This window comes from Argiope bruennichi, chromosome X1, assembly GCF_947563725.1.
Source record: "Argiope bruennichi chromosome X1, qqArgBrue1.1, whole genome shotgun sequence".
NCBI lineage: Eukaryota > Metazoa > Arthropoda > Arachnida > Araneae > Araneidae > Argiope > Argiope bruennichi.
Genome location: NC_079162.1, coordinates 7,888,416 through 7,909,662, shown reverse-complemented (window position 1 = coordinate 7,909,662; position 21,247 = coordinate 7,888,416). Strand labels below are relative to the sequence as shown.

Below are 21,247 nucleotides of genomic sequence, written 5' to 3'. Positions count from 1 at the left end.
ATTGAACATAAGTTCCCTTCATAATAACATGAAGCTATTGTGATTCCAATCCTGAAACCCGGCAAAGACTCCTCTAACCTTCTCCACTATAGGCCTATTGCACTCACAAGTTGTCTATGTAAGACACTTGAGCTCATGTTTAATGTCCATCTTTTATTTGAACTGGAGAAAAAAGCATCCAGATATGTTTTCGCAGAGGACAATCGACTTTTGATAATATTGTCCTACTCGAAACTCAAATTCGCAATGCATTTGTCCGTCGAAATCATCTGGTCTCTATCTTCTTCGACATCGAAAAGGCGTATGACCGTGCCTGGCGGTTTGGTATTCTCTCTACACTTGCACATTTTGGCTTTAAAGAAAACTTGCCCATTCATTAAAAACACTTTTTTATCATTGCGCACATTTCGTGTTTGGGTTGATAATTTATATTCTAATCCTTTTATTCAAGCTGAGGGTGAATAAATTCCACAGGGAAGTGTCACACTTTTTATCTCCCATTTTAGTCAACTTTTTATCTCCCATTTTAGTCAACTTTTTATCTCCATCTACCCAAGGTTCATTAGATGTGGAGGACTTTCAAGTATATTGACATGGGAGCAATATGCGCTTAATAGAGCGCCAAATGCAAGTTGCAGTTATCAAACTGGTAGGTTGGTGCGATGAAAACGGGCATGCGATATCTCCTGAGAGAACTCGGATGTGATCACTTTTGTAATAAGAGTGGCATCCATTTGGATCCAAATGTAAAATGCTGGAATACCTGTGGTTAATGAAATAAAATTTTGGGGAATAATATTTGATCGTAAGCTCACTTTCCTTCTAATATTTGATCGTAAGCTCACTTTTCGCAGATGCATGTCTTGCATCTGCGAAAGAAGTGTGACAGATCTTTGAACATTCTCAAAGTACTTTCTAAAACTCTTGGAGAGCAGATCGTACATTTTTGCTTCGAATCTATGAAACAGTTATTCTAGCAGGCATGGATTACGTATGATCTATGGTTCTGCAAGATCTTCCGTTTTACGCATACTGGATACCATACACCACTTTGCTTCAAGAATTTGCTCAGGAGCATTTCGGTCCTCACCAGTGGAGAATCTTTACATCGTCTCTCACCAAATGCAATTAAAGTTGCGGCGTCAAAAAATATCTGTACACTACTACCTCCGAGTTATGTCTGTCCCAAAACACCCTATGCACTCTTTGATCCTTCCTGCGTGCCTTCGGAGATTTTATACGGCTCGACCTCCTCACGTTCTTCTATTTTGTGAGAGAGTTACTCCTCAATGATTCGGAACTCCGTGATATGAGTATTCAGACACTTGATTTATTTTCATTTCCTCCTTGGGATATTCCTCAGTTTTCCTTCACATCGTTCTCTGTTTTGACTGCTGAATTGGTTGCAATAACACATGCCCTTGAAGTGATTTCAACTTCTTGTACACGCACCTTTTGCATCTACACTGACAGCAAGAGTGCTTTGGAATCTCTTTCCAATTTCAGTTATTTAATGCATCCGGTTGCTTTGGAAATCCTGGTTTTTCTTCAATCCCTTGAAAACAAAGGGTTCGAAATTCTATTCTGCTGGGTTCCGAGCCATGTCGGAATACCTGGAAATGAAATGGCAGATGCTGCAGCAAAATCCTCAAGCACTTTTCATGAGCGAGCGCTTCCGCATGGCGATGCAAAGACATGTTTTGCTCGGCAGGTTCACATGTTGTGGCAACGATCTTGGGATCAGCAGATTTCTAATAAGCTGCATTCTCTCCAACCAATGATTCGCTTATGGCCTACCATTCCAGTGCGTGGGCTTGATGTAAAATTGGTTCGGCTCCGCATTGGTCATACACGATTCAGCCATAAACACATTTTATTTGGTGAACCATGTCCAAAATGCACGACATGCCATACAGTTTTAAGTGTACGTCATGTTTTAATCGATTGTCCTGCTTTTAATAATCAACGGTTACGATTTTTTAATACAGTGTCTATAGACATGCTTGAACTACTGGGTGAGAAACCTCACTCTAACATTTTTAAATTTCTGCAGACCATTGGTTTGATGCATTTTATTTAAGTTTTGTCCAATTTGGAATCTTTTTCGTGTGTCAGTAATTTATGAACTTTTACTTTTTTCATGGATGTTTTTTAAATACCGTTTTAATGCATCGGCTTGCGATTGGAATTTTTAACCTTGCCTAGTTTTTTTAATCGGAACAACCTCTTTAAATATCTTTGAAATGCTTCTTACCATTTGATTGGCGCAGCATGGCCAGATATGGCTTTTGCGCCATAAAACCTAAACAACCAACCAACCAACCTCAGTTTTCCTTTATAAACCCTTTTCGTGGGTTTCAAAAATCGACAACGGCGCCTGTTTTTTTTTTTTTTTTTTTTTCCCAAAAACTTTTGAGTTCTCTTCGCTGTCAGTATTCAATGTATTTTTCCAAGACGAACGATCATGTTAGTTGTTTTTGACACGGAAACACTCAGTTACAGTCTGTATACATCCTTTTCTGTTTGATCTACTGAATTGATGGCCATTTTTTATGCCCTATAGAAAATTCCTCTCTGCTTCGAAAGTAAATTTTGTTTATATCGACTGTATGAGTTCCTTAGAAACACTTTCATATTGGCATTCATCTCATTGCCTTGAAAATCTTGCGTTCTTTCAGGACCCTTCGCACCAGAGATATGAAATATTATTCTGTTGAATTCCAGGTCATGTAGGTATAGTTGGAAATGAACTAGTAGACAATGCTGCAAAAACAGTGACATTGTTCATGCAACATGAAATACCATTCTCCGATGCGAAGATCTCTTTTGTGAGATATATGTATTTGATATGGCAACAGTTATGGAATCAACGGATAAATAATAAATTACATTGCATAAAATCTTCAATCATATCCTGACCTTTCCATCCTAAGCGTGAGCTCGATGTCAAATTGACTAGACTCCGTATTGGTCATATTCGCCTAACAAACAAATATCTTTTATCCGGCGACCGAGCTTCTTTCTGCTCGAAATGTCAGGTGATCTTAACAATTCGTGATATTTTTATTGGATCTCCTAATTTTATTCTTCATCGTTCACATTTTTTTAAACTTCTCATTACTGGACACGCGAACGCTTTTGGGGGAAATCCTCACAAAAACTTTTTTTAAAGCAGTGTGATTTTACTATTTTATCTAAAACTCCATATTTGTTTGGCGCATCATTAAATTGTTTCAGAATTTTATCGAAGACTTTTATGCATCTTTCATTTTACTGAATGCTCTTTGAATTTTTATACTTTTTTCTTATTGGCCATATGCAGGGCACAGATGGTCTTTTCTGTCTCTTTTGCCATTAAAACCAACAATCCAATCCAAGTCGCGATCAGTTTGTTGATTCATGTTATTCTGTTTTTATCCACCTGTGTTGTTTCTTTCGTTTGTTCATTTTTTATTGATTTCACTGACATATCCATCTCCGGTTTCAGTGAACCTTTGACATATCTGATTCACTGCGATACAACATCATTCGTTTTCATTAAATATTTTAATTTAGTTTAATTTTAAAACTTAGTGTCCATTCCCTTCTAAGAATATAAAATTGTGGAAGAAAATAGATATAAAATTGTGGGATTCATTATCACACTATTGTTTTCTGGATTGAATAATTAATTGTCGAACTGATGAAATATATTTATTAACAGTTAGAACAATTGAAGACCATCAGGTTTACCTGAAATATTGGTAGTACTTTATTTCAATAAATTCTTTTATGCCTAATTTGATAATCATGGTTAAAAGATTTTTTTTTTTTTTTTCAATTTTAAAATGGTAGAAAGATAATTTTTGTGTGATAATATTTCTGGACATTATCAATCAAAAACGTCAAAATTTTGCTTAACGTTTTATGAATTGAAGTCTTTAAAAAAGGCTTTTGAATGCACAATTCCATTTTCCAGAGTATGTTTGGGTGAAATTTGGTCTTCTAAATCCAACCGGTATCCCTAAAAAGAAACGAAAGATTCTCATTTACTTTTATTATTAGAATGGATGCTGCACTCGGAGCTATAGGGCAATATATTCATTTTTTAGCAAAATAAAATAACTACGCATTTATGTTTCTTTACCTTGAAGTAAAAAACGTTATTTCGTACATCAATAATTTGGAACATTGCATGGTTTTAAAAAGAACGCGAAGTCCATTTTCCCAGTGCATATCGAACTTGTCCAAACTGCTCTTTTGAAAAGTTTAAACTGATCAATTTAATATAGTAATAGTTTACGTATGGCGTTGAAGAACGTATTTGAGGTTTAGGTGTTTGACATCTTTTTTTTTAAATAGCATTAAATATCACAAAGAATAAAAACTTGAAAATAATAAATATAAAAAATTTCACCGGTGCATTAAAGTGCAAAAAAAATTTTTTTTTCTAATTAAAAATCTTGAATTCAAAGTAAAAATGCTATAGTATGTGCTGTCGAAAACAGTAGACCATAATAAAAATCATAAGAAATAAAAAAATCTCAAATATGTATTATTAAAAATTTAAAATACTTTATAAATGTATGTGTAACTGTAATCACATGTACATTATAAATGTATATATGATTACGATACTAATTTCCTTGCTTATTTGACTTAAAACTTTTCTATCTACCCCTCACACTTTTAAGGTTTTTGTTTTGACCTCCAGCTTTAAAAAAAAAAAAAAAACTCCTTTTTAATACACTGATAAAGGCGTTTTACTTAATTATGTTTTGATGCTTTTAGAAAGCGTTTTTTGTTCTTGACTTCCGCTTCTAAAATATAACCATTTAGGAAGAAAAGTTATTTCGATTTATGATAAATTCTTTTCGATTTTACTCCATTTTTTAGATTGTGTTAAATTTCTTTTCCAAATGTTGTTCGATAATTAGAATTTTCAGTGTTTTTTAACATTTTCATCAACTAAAATATATTTCAGGAAAGCATCTCCTCAAGTGCGTTATGCGGGCAAATTATGAATTTCTAATATTTATTAAACCAGCATATTATCCGAATGTTTATTTTTTTTTCTTACTATTCAAAAGTATCTAAACACTATTTTAGTGTTTTTCTTCTATGTTAATATTTCAAAAAATGAATATGGATTTAAAAATTGTGTTGATATTTTATTGTGAAAGAACAACAAAAAAATGTTATAAAACGTTTTCGGGAATTTTGTGATGCGCTGCGATTTAGCTCATATTATATATATATATAGGGATTGCAATATCGGACTAAAATTTCAATACCGGTATTCGGTATTTTTTAGATCTTAATACAGGCATTAGAAATTTTAGAAAAAGAAAGAAAACACAGGTGTTTCTTTGTTTTATTGCCAGTTTTATTAGAGAGTGTAAATATCACCAAAAAAAATTTGTAACTTATAAATTATAACAGTATATAAAGAATCACAAAAAAGTAAAGGAATATCTTATTTATTTAAATGACAAAAAAGTGTAAATATCACTATTCAGTCTGTGGTACTATTACAAATTTTTGAAAAGTGATCTTAAAAAAACATAATACATCAATTGTACTGTCATTAAGCCTGAAAAGTAATTTTATGCGAAAATGACCAGCTGTCGAAAACGCTTTTTCGACATCTACGCTAGTTGGTGGTACTGTTAGCAATGCGCGATATACTTTTTCCAAGTATTTACCTCTAAGTCCCTCATCTTCAAATAAATCGATTTCTCGTCGGATGGTTTTGGATAAAGCTGATTCTGTATTGTACGTTGAAATTTTTATTGGTTCGTTGAAATTTTTTTATTTATCGCTAATTCTAATTTTTGTTCAAGAGACAATTCCTTTTCACTATCGACATTAGTGCCATTATCATCTTCGATAACTAAACCGAGTTCTTCTGAATGTGGATAGATTTGTGGATAAAAAATTTTAAGATATTTTACTATAAACTTAATCAGATTTAAATTGGTTATTTTCTTTCCTTCTTTTCCGTTTTCATTTTTAAAATCATTATAATTATGTAAATACCATTAATTTCGGTATGCCTTTCTTCTGTGCGATTTCTCAATGTAATATATAATTCTTCAGATAGTGATGTGTGCTGTTCTTTCAGTGACTGCAACATGAAATTTATTGTTACATTAGCTCTTAATAAATTAGAATCTCTCCGACATAATGCTTCAATAGTCAGTTTTATTGGAAATAAAGCTTATACAGTTCTGGATATTAAGTCGAATTCACTATCTGAAAAATTAATTTTCAGGTTTAAGTCGATTATTGCTTTTTGGATTGAATTTCTCAGTTTCAGAAATCGTTCCATCATTAGGAGTAAACTGTTCCAACGTGTTTTAGAATCTAATATTAACATATATTCTGTTTTATTTTCAGTTAGTATATATTTTAGTAATATGTCATTTTTTATAGGGGAACGTTTAAATATCTTAATAATTTTTTCGAACTTTATAAATTATAGGAAGCAATTTTAGATGGGTAATTTTCATCCTCATTATCAGTATCTTCATCAAAAATTACATTGTCATTATCTTCATTGTCAATATCACTCTCACTCTTACTCTTTTTAAAGTTGGAATCCGAAGTTTCTATATCCACAGTATTTGGATTCTTCTGTTCTTTATTTTTTTTGATATAATACATCTATTACTCCTAAATGAATTTCATGAGAATAGCACAATTGCTGATTTGCACCAATCAACTTTCCAACTTTTTTCATAACTGTTGCTCCATCAGTCGGTATGGATAAAATATCTTCTTTCAGGGTAATCCATGTTTCGCTAATTTAGATTTAAGCAATTAATTAAGCCATTAATTACCTAATTAATTTCGCCCGTTAGGAAGACATAAAAACAAAAACGTATACTATTTTGCTATGTTGGCGATCCCTGAACATATAGTGGAGACAATTTTAAAAATTTCTAGTAAATACCGAAAAAACGGTATTTAAACTTGTGAATACCGGTATTACAAAATTGTACAAATGGCTTAAAATACCGGTATTCGGTATACCGGTATTGCAATCCCTATATATATACATGCAAATTTTATAATCAGAGACGTACAGATAGGTGACAAAATAATTCAAACCCTCATGCAAAATTCATTGTCCGTTTCAAAGAAGTAGAACTCGCATGTCACTTTGCACTCAAATCTGCGAGCTAGTGGGTGTGAAAGAAAAGGTACCAGTCGCTCAACATCAGTCGTAGGTGTTACAAGCATCTACTGTATTTTCTGAAAACCTCGCTAATGACGGACCTGTCAAAGTTGGAGAAAAACATGATAGTTGGAATAAGGTACGTTGATTGCTCAGTGACGGAAACAGCCAATTATTTGGGGCTTGCAAGGTGTACTGTATCAGCCGATTTGACAGCGTACACGAAATGCAGTTATGTGGACGGGGAAGCTTATTGAGAGATATGAAAGAGTCCCATAATGGCCCGAAAGCACAAACAATCTTTATTCCAGATAACGTCTTAGATAGATAGTCGTTTCTGCTACCCTATTTCAGCAAAAACTGTCCAAAGGGAATTTCATGCTTCGAAAGTTTATGGAAGAGTTGCAATTCGTAAACCATTGGCAGCATTACACCATTCTTTTCACCGGTGCCGGGGTGTAAAACATACTGAAACTCGACTCCATAAAGTGGCAACAAGTTAACTGGTATGATGAGTCGACCTTCTCCATATTTCAGACAACTGGACGAGTTTATGTGAGGAGAACACCCTCAGAAACATATTCTTCTGACTGCTCTTTGCTGACTGTGAAGCATGGAGATAGTTCTCTTATGGCATGGGGTGCGATATTTTGGCGTGGTCTTCGACCACTTGTTACTCTCCATGGGAAAGTTACAATTGCTCACTGTGTCGATATTCTGGGGGATCATCATTTTCTCTACACTTTATTTTCCGCAGAATACCCACTTTATCAAGACGACAATGCTCTTATCCACACTACTAAAATTATCCAAAAATGGTTTTTAGAGCATGAGGAGGAAGTAGGACAACTTGCTTTGCCCACTCAGTCTCCTAACTTGAACGTTATTGAATATTTGCGGTGATATTTGGAGCTCCATTCTCGACTTTTTCCACCATCTACGCTTTAGGACTCGATATTGTTCTCTAGGAAGAATGGTCTCATATTTATCAAATGATGTTCATGATCTCTATGCATCCATACGACGTCGCTTAAATCTGTAATTGAGTCTAAGGGTATTCCAGTCTCCTATTATTAAAGCTTTTCTTTTATTTCATGGGTGTTCGTATTTTTTGTCATCCATCCTTACGTTTGCATTATCTGAATATTTTTCTAGAAAATGTTCATCGGGCAATATATAGTGTACATTTTTAGCTTAATTTTCTAAGTAAATATCAAAATTTATGTATCGCAATTTTTTTAATCTAAATAATATTATGAGATCTTTGAATCTCGTTTCAATTTTAATGTAAAATTTCCATTAAATAAAATTAACATCTAGATAGATAATAGATTCAAATGATACTTGATGAAAAAATGGAAATAATTAAAATCTCAAACATCGTTTCGAAAATTTTCATTATATAGATCATAGCGTTTTCTTTTTTATAGGTACTATCTCGTTTAGATTAAAGAATTCTTGGTATTCGACATTAATATCAATAAATTTTGTTAGAAAATTTATTCAGAATTAAGACAGGAATATTTTATTGCAACTCGAATGTGTGTGTGTGTGTGTGTGTGTGTGTGTGTGTGTGTGTGTGTGTGTGTGTGTGTGTGTGTGTGTGTGTGTGTGTGTGTGTGTGTGTGTGTGTGTGTGTGTGTGTGTGTGTGTGTGTGTGTGTGTGTGTGTGTGTGTGTGTGTGTGTGTGATACTTTTTTTCTAAATAAACACACATGATTGATATTTTTCTTTTTTATTTCAGGTACTTTCTCTGTTTAGGTCAAAGAAATATGTTCATCTGAATGTACTTATTATTTGACAGGAATGATTTCTGTGGCATGTTTTCTGTTGGCTTTTGCTTTAGCCGACAGTGGCCTCGTTGAAACCGCTGAAGAATCCACCTTTGAAGATTGTGGAGATGTTCAGTATGACGTCGAAAATGGAATGATTCGTCTTCCTGATTTTTCTGGCGAAAGTATCCGCGATTTGAATTGCTCATGGAGTTATACTGCTCCAGCTGGTCGAAAGCTATTAATCAAAGTAGACAGCGTCCATCTGCCACCATTGGAATTGAGGACATCACAGTTCAAACTGTACATAGATGATACGTTTTACGATATACCTCGAAACTGTGTCAAGTGCCTCAGGGAAATGGTTGCAGGTAAAGTTCTGAATGTAATATTCACGTCTTATGTATCATCCTATTCAGAATCTCATATTAAAGAATTCAACGAAACATCAGTGAGTGCAGAAGGAATCGGATCTTTTCAGATACGCTACAAAGCATTCGATCCTCACCGTTGTGGTAAACCAGAACAAATTGAGAATGGTCATACAATCAATAAGGGCAGAAAGGTTGGCCAAAGTGTATTTTACCATTGTAATCCACCTTATGATTTAATTGGTGATTCTGAATTGCATTGCATTGTCACGGACGAAAATCCAGTACCAGCATGGAGTAGTAAAGTACCTAAATGTGTTATTCAAGACTGTACTGAGGGACCTGTTGTGAAACACAATAGTCACGGTGCTATAGCCAGTCCAGGCTATCCAACACATATATATCAATTTAATGAACCTTGTATTTGGGAAATTATTGCTCAACCCAACCAACAAATTAAAGTTAGCATTACTTATTTGAAATTTCCAAAACGTGTGAATAATTCTTTTTCGGAAAATATGTTTAGATTGTCGCTCTTGGATGGTGATTCGAATAAAAATGTTTTAAACTTTACTGAATCAATATCATCAAATAACCCAGTTAACTTTACTACTTTAACCAACAAGCTGAATGTCGAGTTTGTTGCTGATACTGACCGCAGGACTAAAGAAGAGGCCGGATTCTATTTAGAATATTCATTTGTTTCTAATTCCTGCTCTAAACCAAAGTCACCTGAAAATGGTGAAGTGATTGCTTATAGTACCGATTTGGGATCCACTGTTACTTACAGGTGCAGAACAGGTTTTATTCTTGTTGGAGAATTAAATGCCGAATGTCTGTTCAATCGACAATGGAGTCACCCAACTCCGTCTTGTGAACCAATTAATGGCAATCTACCTCCCTTCATAACAGCTTCTAATGACAGTGATACGGTAACAGACAGGTTATCTGAAATACCAAGTTTTACAGAGACTGCAAAGCTACCCAAAGTTGGTAAAAAGAAAGCAACTGAAATTATGTCACCGAAAGAAGAACTCAACTTAACTGAGACGAAAGAAAAATTATCTGTGCCAAAGCAAAACCAGTTAAATGAACATTTCTCTTCATTTCCTGAACCAGCTGAAACAAATATTAAAAAATCTGAAAAAGATAGTGGATCTGGGGTAAGTGATTTCATTTCTTTTCTATCCGAAACTTATGGCATCTCTACTACGAACGAATGAGATATTACCTGTTCAGGGGCTGACCTTTTTGAGTACTTGTATTTCAATCTCGAAGTTCCCAAGGATTTTTACTCTGTTTAAGTTTAGTTTCCCTTGTGTTCTGTTTTTTGCTGTACACTTCCATCTTGTCACTCTCAGTGTGGCCGTACGTGTCAGCCCATTGGTAGGCGTTCATTGTGTTTCTCTATATCAATTCGGCTGGTAGCTTGATTACATGATTAGTCTGCTAGAGATATCAAACATAGGGGTAGTTTTTTGATCCGGTACACATATCTGATTGTTGTCACTGGAACTATAGGGTCAAAATGCCAAAAAAGCGATTAGCAAATGAGCATTGCACACTGACCTCCCACTTTGAAAAGTGTCGACAAGTGATTTGTGATACTTCTGCTCAGATTTTTCTTATAAATTAGAAGGAAATCAGACAGAACCGAAGATATGCATGCATTCCCTAACTGCAATCGTTGTCTTGAAGTCACTTTAAGCAACTTCTATAAAGTTCACTGTTGTGGGGTAAGACAAATATTAATTCAAAATAACTATAGAGACTCATTTTCCCGTAAAACCAATTTATTTGTATTTAAACTACACTTTGTGCTCTCAGGTTCAAATATTTACGGTCTTAGTGCCAAATTACAAAATGACTGCTGTACAGCTCGTATTTACATACAAATAAAAATTGGAGTCACTGGAAAGCATGCCATCTGTATTTACAAACTTTAGCCACAGTCTTCGAAATAGTTTCTCCACTTTTATGCTCCGACACAAATCGGATGTGCCTATCGGGCCACTTTCTCCAGGACTGACTCTGAATATATATGTTCCGGTTAGTACCATGAAAAGCGCCGAGACTGGGATGCTCAAAACCGGTGACTGCCATCTCTTGGTGGGTTCAATAAATGGAGGGAACGAATCCTTTGTTTCTTCTGTAAACAGGCATACCCAATAGGAGTTACGTGACTTGTGATGAATCTTAGAGTAAGAATACCGTTTTTGGCGCCATATCACAAATCTTGGCATATTCAAAAACTGTCGCGCAACCTTTTGCTTCCCGGCATTAGGTCTGGTCGGCATAACGTTTCTTGAAAAAAAAATTTTTTTTTTTCTTTTCTTTTCTTGTTTTTAGATAATCATTCTTTGAAAACTAAACACACTGGTTTCGAAAATAATGGTTCCTTTTTCATAACACCAGTTGCGGACCGTATTTACTTTTTTACTTTGTTTTTGTTTTTTACATTAATTAAAAATATTACTTTCCTTCTTTAAGTAAACATTTTAATTCTTCTATTCATTTTATTTCTTTCTAATTCTTTTTATTTCATTCTAATTCTTTTTATTCTTCTATTCTTTTCTTCTTCTTTTTTATTTTCTATTCTATTCTTCCATTTTATTCTTCTTAATACTTCTACCTAAAACATCTTTTAATTTTATATTACATGTTCAAATACTTTCTATTATTATTTCAAACAGATAAGAAAACTTTTATGAAAGCAGATTATAAAATTGACTTAAATCTTTTTTTTCTCAAAATACTGTGCACAGGCTTATGTGTATACTATCTATGTTATTAAAGATGGAACTTATAGAATCTTAAACTATATATTAAAGATTTCTTTTGTGATTTTGTTATTTATTATTGCAATTATTTTTTAGATTAAAATTGTTAGGAAAACTTTTCTAAAATCATTTATTTATTGATTCTTTGTATAAAAAGAAATACCTGTAGAAACTATTTTAGTATTTCAATTTAAAAAAAAATGTTTTTAAGAATTGATAACAGATACTTAATTATTTTCGAAAAGAGAGTAATTTTAGTGAATAGTCATACAATAAAATATTTTTTTCCCGGAATTCAACAATATTTTGTTAATCTAACTCAGTCAAAGCTATCTTGTCATTATTTATTAAATTTAGAGACTGGTAGTAACGTAAAAAGGTAATTGTGAAATAAAATAAGGTAAACTGGAGTAAAATTTTGACAAATGTTTAGCTTAACAACTCAAACTGCTGTTTAGACACGTTTTTAATATTTCTATGGTTTAGTATGAGTTTAAAAAATTTCACTTCTGATTTATAATTTTGCTTCAACTACCGCAGAAACAAAAGTAAATCTTTTCAACGTACTTGGTATCTTAAATGTGTTGACTTTAATACAAAATAATAAAGAAATTCGAAACTTTTACGAAAACGGGGATTTTAGTGCATGCCGTAAGTTATTAATAAATATTGACCATTAGATAAAACTTTTATCTCTAACGATAGCATTTCTTACTTTAATATTTTCTTATTTTTACAATATCCACTAGTTTTTTTTCAGATCTTAATTAAATTTATAAGAACATGTCATTGTTACTTGAACGTTTTTGAAATTTTACTGTATAACATTTTCAATAAAACATACATTTGTGTCTCACTAATTCATTCGCAATGATGATTTAATGCTGTTCACAGTATAATACAATTCTTATGATAAAAAAGGCACTGCATATGGGAAATAATAAGGAACTTTATTTGCTTTAAAATAATTGCACAATTATTAATCGGTCAATAATGTTTATATATACACTTGCATTGGCGAGAAAAAAATCTCGCCAAGCTTGTAGCCAAGCACGTGCAACAAATTCGAGATTAAAATAAAGCAAAATATGATGCAGTTATATCAATTTAAATGAAGCTTAATAACAAGTTAACTAAATTAAATACAATAATTAAACCAAACTATGAATTATTATTCAGTTATAACATCAAAATCACTGAGTGATCCAAGTTACAAAATTTTAAATTGATTTAAAATGGATATAAATAGTATATGTTTATTGTACATAACTGTGAAATGATAAGGACTATCCACTGAAACTTTTTCTTTGCATCCAGTTGCATAGCAAAAATGAACCATGGCTTAAATAAGCTTTAAAATTTAATAGTTAAAAGCGACAAATAATCTGCCATTAAAATATGGAGAATGCGTTTACAGCGAATGCAAATTCTAACCACAAGTCACGTGATTTTGTCTTGTCCTACACCAGAGTAGGGTTGCAGTCCCTCTACTACTATTTCAACTCTGTGTTTGGGCTCCATGGTGTATAGTGCCTCCGGGTTTGAAACTCATACAATAACGAATGGGGAAAAAATTCTTAACTTTCATTAAACACAAAAGTTTGGTCATTTTAACAGTTTCTTTGCTGTCAAACGCGTGCCGCAAATAAATAAAAATTTTCAAATTGCTCTTCTTTTCCTTATTGAAACGGACATGGGTGGATATCAGAGTAATCTTATCTGTCCATAAACTTTTGTCTGAAGATTTGTTCATTAAAATCTCATTTAAGAAGCAATGCTTGGAAATTTCTAAGGTTACACGATTCTGGGAATATTCCCATTGCTGCTGACCCATATAAATCTGTAAACTCTTTCAAAAGTTATTTCCTACTGGAGAGTTTTTAAAAGATCTAATACAAGTAATTACCAAAAAAAGGAGAATCAGGCGGAATAAATAATCTCCTGGCACCAGACATCTGATTTTAACCTTCAATACACTAAAATTACCGCATACTTTGGAATCAGGATACATAAAATGTGATGAACGATCATATATTCTCAATCCGTTGAGATGCTTTTAAATATCAGCGATTTGGTTATTCAAAGGTAATTGCCGCTGGACTCTAATTTGCGCCCGTTATGCAAGAAAAAATCATGCAGACATTTTGTATTCCTGTTCAGTTTAGAAGCAAAATGTGTAAAGTGTAAAGGTCAAATACTTTTCTTTTCTCGCTCTTGCCCTTCTTAAAAATTTGCGAAAAAAATGATCGCTGAAAATAATAAGAAAAAGATAACATCTTTAAGCAAAAGACGTGAATGCCAGTCGATGTAATCCTATATCGTTATATCAACTGATGTAATCGCATACAGTTATATCAGTTAGTACCAATTGATAAAATATTTCATTCAAAATTTATTCAAACTAATCTTGGAGATCTTCCCTCTGATTCCAATACCTGCCCGATTATATTTTACCTGATATAACTCTTTCCAAACAATAACAAAAAAAAAAAATTTTTTTAATTGTCTTCACAGTCTGTAAAACTCAAACTTTGAATCTTTCGACCTTTGCGCTTTCTTCCAACATCTCCTATCCAAACAGAAGAAATCAATTTTACAATATTCTATTGCTTTGAGATAGCTAATCTGTGTTTTACCCCTCCCCCGGGTCCGTATTTGATAGTCCCCCTAGAAGTCTCAAGTTCATCGCTCATTTAGAAGATGAGGATGAAAACTTAAAAATGAGTTACGTCATTTCGGCTTCTCCCTCTACTGCTGCTTTACCACAACTTCAAACATCTTCTAATTAATACTTCCCTCTCTTGAAATTGTCGCAGCATATAGCCCAAATTACATGATGTTGAAAATATTATAAATCATCTTTTTTATATTGAACTCCAAGAACCCTTTTTGTCGTTCAATTTTCCTGTCAAATTTCGTGACTGTAACAATGTTCGGAAGGATTCAGTCACCGGAATTAATCACTGTGGAGGTGACTTCTAATCTGCATCCGAGCACACCTTTTACTTTGCACATATTTTAATAGACTTTAGACATGCATGTTCTTGATCGAACAATAAATACTGTCTGCTGCGTTTATTTTGCCCCTTCATGGTATTAATTAACAACGTAGTGGCCTTCTTCTATACCAATTCTCTTGTTAGATGATTTCAAAGAACACAGTTTTTTATAGGTATTGGATTAACATATTCTCATGAGCGAACTGATTTAACAGTTTATACGCAATAACTGTTTCTGTTTACTGAAAATGATTAAAAAATGTTCTTCCATGAACCCACACTTACTTTTCTAAGTGATCTAACTATCTTTTCTTCTGAACTTCTGGCTTTGCTGCGTTTTACAGTCGGATGTGATCTCCTATTAATGATTTCTTTCTCTTAATAGTCTCCCACACTGATAGTGATAGTTCCAAAAGGCAGACTGGACTGCATTCTCACAATTGACCGAAGCCATTGAGACTGTGATTTTCAGAAGAAGTTCAACTTGCTTTTGATATATTAATAAATGTCTCTACTGCCAGCATTTCGAGCATTCAGCATGCCAAGTTTCGCACGTCTAAGAAGATTTTGTAGAATATGATGTAATGAAGCTCGTTGCAACAGCCACAAAATGCAAAATAAATTTCTAAGGTGTCTTACGCTAGAAAACATTATCTCATTTCAGCAGAACAAAGTCCTTACTCAACCCATTCGGTATCGTGTTCAGAGGGAATTTTGGATTAATTTCATTTTATCCATAACATCATCTACTTCCAGTAAACAATTGTGGAAATAAGTCAAGGCTGTTAATAGGGTTTATTGTGAATTCTCCAATTTTAAATACAAGACATGCGACATATACTACTCCATTAGATATAGCCAGTGTTTTCAGGCAGGAGTTTGATTTATTTGCATAAGTTTTTGCAAATAAATCAAACTTCGCATTTTGTTAAATATAATTAAGAATCGAGTAGAACGCTACGTTGCGTTGTACTGCCCGCAAACCTTTTCCCTGCAATTCAGGATTATTATTATTATTTTACTGATCCTGGCTCAGATGGAATTACATATAACGTGCTTCGCCATTTTAATACAACTTCCCCTTTTAACAGAATTTGAACTAAGCGGTAGTATTCATATTGGCAGAATCTATTATGGTCCCAATTGTTAAACCTACCAAAGATCTATCCAACCCACTAAAGTACAGATCATTTGCTCAAGCTGTCTTTGCAAGCATTTCAAGTTCATAGTCAATGCTTATCTTATATTTGAATGAGAAAAATATGGATGCATTCCAGTGGTTGATTTAAGCATTTTGTAATCTTATGCAGTGCTCAATATTATGCCACTCTTTTGGGTCAATTTAGTTTCACATTTTCCATCCATTTTTATTTTAATCAACATGTTAATTATTTATTTTCGATTAACATTCATTTAAGTAAAATTTTATTTATGTTATTATGATTCCACGTTTGTACCCGATCTTATTCAATCAGATACTTGGTGTAATAACTAAGCGGCCTTCATGAAACAAGCAATTTATACTTAACAAAATACTAGTATTCTTTTATTTCATAATTCAGAGAATTTGTATTTTTTATAAATTCATTTTGCAGCTAGATTGGTAGAGTTCTCGAATTTTGTACCATTTTCCATTCTCGATTTTAATAATGTTAGAACTTCCTTACGAGTTATTTATTTAATTATTTAAATTTTTATCCCGTGTGAGTAATGCCACCTGTAATAAAGAATTTATTCAAGATTTCTTAATATTTATTATAATTAATTATAAATGTAAGATAGAAAATAATTAAAATCTCGAAGAAACACGTACTAATGATCATCTCCTTTGCAGCCGAAGTCCGAACCGCACCTTCTTCAAGTGATCCCTCCGAAAGATGGCGAAAAGAAATCTACTCCCGAAGCACCTCGTGTTCATGTGAATTCCACCAATCAACCACTTCCACCTTTAGACAAAGGCTACGCACAAGAGATCGATCTGGGCGGCTTGAAACTCAACCTCATGATGGTTTACCTAATAGGAGGAGCCGGTATTCCTCTCTTACTTATTTTTGTTTTCCTCATTGTTATTCTAATTTATCGCAGGAAATACCCTGTAAGGATGCGATTCGGTCGGAAGTTTTCGACCTTCGAAAATCCCATGTATGTGACGAAAGATGCTCAACATCCCAGAGAACTAAAGCGATTGACCACTTGAGATATGATATGTAGCTGGACATTTGTATCGAAAGGAAAATAGGTTTTGATATGAAGATGGAAAAATGCCAAATATATAACTTTTCCCAAAAGAAAGAGGATGTCCTTTTAAAGTACGCGCCAATTATTTGCGATTTTGGTATGACTTTAAACCAGTGAATGTGTTCCTTTGTCCATTTTTTAAACATATTTATTATTTTAAAATGTATCGAAAGGCCATTTTTATGTCAAAATAATTTTTGTGATGTCTCTTTCTAAATGTTTTATTTGATTGCAATTCTAAAGTGAATACGCATTTGTAAATAATTTTAGCAAAATATATCTGAAAGGAAAGTAGTTTTTTGCTTTTATTTGTTAAGAAAATTTTAATATAATTTTTCGGTTGTTATTTATGTTTCATTTCTCAATCATTTGCAATGTTATATATGTTATTGATTTTCCGTTGAGAAAATCTCCTACCGTTTTACTTAAATTGCATGTTTAAAGTCGCACTTATAAAGAAATGATTGGGAACTTTTCAAAGGAGCTTTGTTCATTTCGGCTGTAAGACTGATTAACACCGGAAAATATTTCAAAAAGCTCTTTTAATAAGTGGTTATTTTTATATGATTCATACATAATCTTAGTATGATGTCCAATTCAGTTAAAAAAATCTGAATTGACATAGTATGATTCAAGAAAGAAAATCTGAACTTTAATTTTTATATTTCTTTTAATAAATTCTCTGCTACATCTGAAGTATTAAATGGTTGACTCATGTCTTGCTGACTTAACATGGAAAAGCAAATGAAATTTTTGTTTTCTATTTTACTTTTGACAGCATCGATAGGTAACAAAAGTTAAAACAAAGTTAAGTTAGCAGTTAAAACATGTATGGGTTTATTTTAAATGAACTATATTCTATTTAAATTGAGTGAGGATTGAAATTTAATGACATTTTATAAGGCACAAAACTATCTCCAATTAATATAAGCGTTGTTCAACTTTAAGAGCCATTTTATCATGCATGATGAAAAGTATTCAGTATACCTCTATTTGGAAATCATACATGATACATTCATATACCGTGGAGACATTTGGCATTCCCATATTGTTATTCCCATATACACACAATATTATCATCGTTTTTCGAGTGTAACATTTGTTAGAAATTTTCTACGGCTGTTTTTTTATTCATAATGAAGATTGCTCACACTCATCTTCATTTTATTTTACTGAGCTCATTTTATGACTAACTATTTTCGTCGCATCAAAATTAGGAGATGGAAATTCATTTCTTGATCGCTGATTTGAATAGATTTTTGGCATTAAAGTTAGTAGATTTTTTTTTCAAATAGTAGTAATAGATACTTTTTTTTTTAATTTCGCTTAGTTTTTCATAGAAAATTTCTATTTCCTTGTAAAAAATTGGATAAAACAAAGAACTAATTTTTTCGCAAGCAATGTCACAGATCTGACTTCATTTGTTATGATGGTTTGGTTTGATTTCAACATAACGTCATCTAGGTCTGTGGCTTTTAATCAATATCGCTAGAGAATTTAAAAAATCCGTTATATTTCCAATAAATTAACTATTCTTTAAATTTACAAACAGTTTTTAAGAAAAATCTAATTTTTAAATTTGAAATGTCCATACATCAGTAACTTTGCAATCTGGATCTTATATTCAATTAAATTTCCAATAATAATACCGTTTTAATTCTTTGGGTGAAGAAATTTCGATTTATAACGCTGGTTTACAAAATATATACTTTAATTTTTAAAGTTATCTTCTTTTAATATTTTATTACAGTGAAACCAAGTCAATTAATCTGATAGATCGTCATTTTAACATTTATTCTAATTATCTGTTTGTATTTCAGCGTCACAATATGTGATTTATTTATTATGAGTGAGAAGTTGGAATCATGTTTAGTTAAAGACAAGATATTCATAAAAACCACTGGTCTGCTTTAAAAAATGAATGCTTGTATTTTCCTCTGCTTCAAATTATTTATCGTCATTTCTTAATGATGTGATTGGATGAAACACCAACTTAATAATTGTTGTCGAAGAGCTTAAACTACGAGAAACATTGACTCTTTTGATATGAATCTTTTTTTCTCCCTCCCCCCGCCCCTCTGTTATTTCCTGCTTTTACAGTGCGCGATCTGATCAAATATTGAGTCACAATGTTTTAAAAATATGTCCTGCCATTGTTTTCTTCTTTATTTTTCATTGTTTTTCGTGTTTGCCATGCATTTTATCATTTTCCTGTTATTTATTTCAAGTTTCTCCGCCTTTCAATGACGTCTTATGTGAGAGAAATGCCATTTTTTCACTGCTGTTCATGTGCGACACCTCTTCCTCATCTTTATTCTCAAAGTGATTTGACTGACCTTTTGTCAAAATTTTTACTATGAAAATATTTTGAATGCATTTTCAATGATGCTTTTAAATCATGTATGACTCTGCGATTAATTTAAGGAATTCAAAAACAGTAAAAGCTAATGAATGAAATCTCAGTATTTTTGCTATTGTTGTTTTCGTATTACTAATATATCTTATTTTTAGTTCATGTGTGATCAAATCAAACTATTGCCAAAAAAAATGGCAACACGTTCTAGTACAGTACACGTTCTAAGCTATGAAAGGTTGCCATATTTACATTCTTTATATTAATACATTTTGCATCACTTTCATATGTAAATTAGTTTAAAATATTCCAAATCTAAATGAAAATGCAAAAATGTTTATCTTATTTAGAATAGATATTGCCTACATTTTATGTTGGATGTATTAAGCTATGAGAGTATTTTAAATGTGCAAGTTTCATGCATTTTTTGCTTGTTGTTCCTGCTTTATATTATTGTTAGCGTTGTGTTGCCGCCGTAAGCATAAAATATTCATTGCACTCGCACTTTAAATTCATTGATTTTTATCTCCTTGGGTAAGTGAGCATCTGTCTCTAGGAAAGGTTCTCAGTTGATATTTTTATGTAGAATAGTATATGTTGACTCGCACATTTTAAATATTAATACATTATGGTAATTTTCGACTATACACGCATTAATTTCTTGTTAGCATCGAAAACGTTTTTCATCCTACTTCCATCCACAAGTTGCGTCCATTTATAAAGATTTTTATCTATTTTCATCAACAAAAAATAAATTACTTTACGAATTTTTAAGCATTAAGATTAAAGTACTTTCTTTTCGGATCGTTTGAGAACTGTTAATTTATCTTTCACAAATCATGTAAATGATAGTCTTATAAGGGAGAAGTCATTATTGGAATGAATAAAAATTTTCTATGTTTTGATGGACAATAGAAGATATTACTCTGGCCAAAACATTTTTCCCCACTTTTCCGAGCACATTGCCAAATTTGGATTTCATTATCAGATCTTTGTTTTTTAAATATTTAATAATATCACATTCATAATGTTTGTTAATTGTTCGATATCGATGAACTTGACAGTTATTCCAAATCTAGATAATTTTTTTTTCTATTTCCTCACAAGAAAATGTGCTTATTTTGTAATAATACCGCGTAAGAATTAATTATTGTTATATGGATTTTTGTCAAAAATTCATATTAACAAAACTGTTTTCGATTTCATCTATTATTCTCTTGCTCCAAAAATTACTGTTCTTACAGAGTTTCCTTGCATATTCGTTTTGCCCGTCCAGTTTTAATCTCTTAACAAATCATTTTCAAGTTACAGGTGCTCATTCACCAGTTGCAAATTTAATAGCAATGCTTGTTATTGAAAATCTGTATTCTGTGTTACTGTTTACTTTTTATATGTAAGTGTCTGTAAATTTTATTTATGTATCTACGAACTTGCATCTATTACATGTTTTTATGCTAGTATTTGTTATGTTGTTGTAAATTCGCAGTTTAAACAATAAAAATAATTCGAAAAACTTGTATTGGCTCTTTACATATAATGTGTTAAAGTTGTGGAATAAGTAGGAGAATGATCAAC

General features: G+C 32.3%; 1 protein-coding gene across 1 annotated transcript in view; it reads left to right on the top strand.

Annotated features, from left to right (window-relative positions):
- Nucleotides 1-21,152, top strand: part of LOC129958515 (CUB and sushi domain-containing protein 1-like) — a 51,114-nt gene extending 29,962 nt beyond the window's left edge. Inside the window, exons 2-3 of the mRNA XM_056071040.1 lie at nt 8,904-10,465; nt 16,916-21,152. Coding sequence (XP_055927015.1) covers nt 8,966-10,465; nt 16,916-17,278 — 1,863 coding nt within the window. The 5' untranslated portion in view covers nt 8,904-8,965 and the 3' untranslated portion in view covers nt 17,279-21,152. The remainder of the gene's footprint in view (nt 1-8,903; nt 10,466-16,915) is intronic.
- The last annotated feature ends 95 nt before the right edge of the window (nt 21,153-21,247 follow it).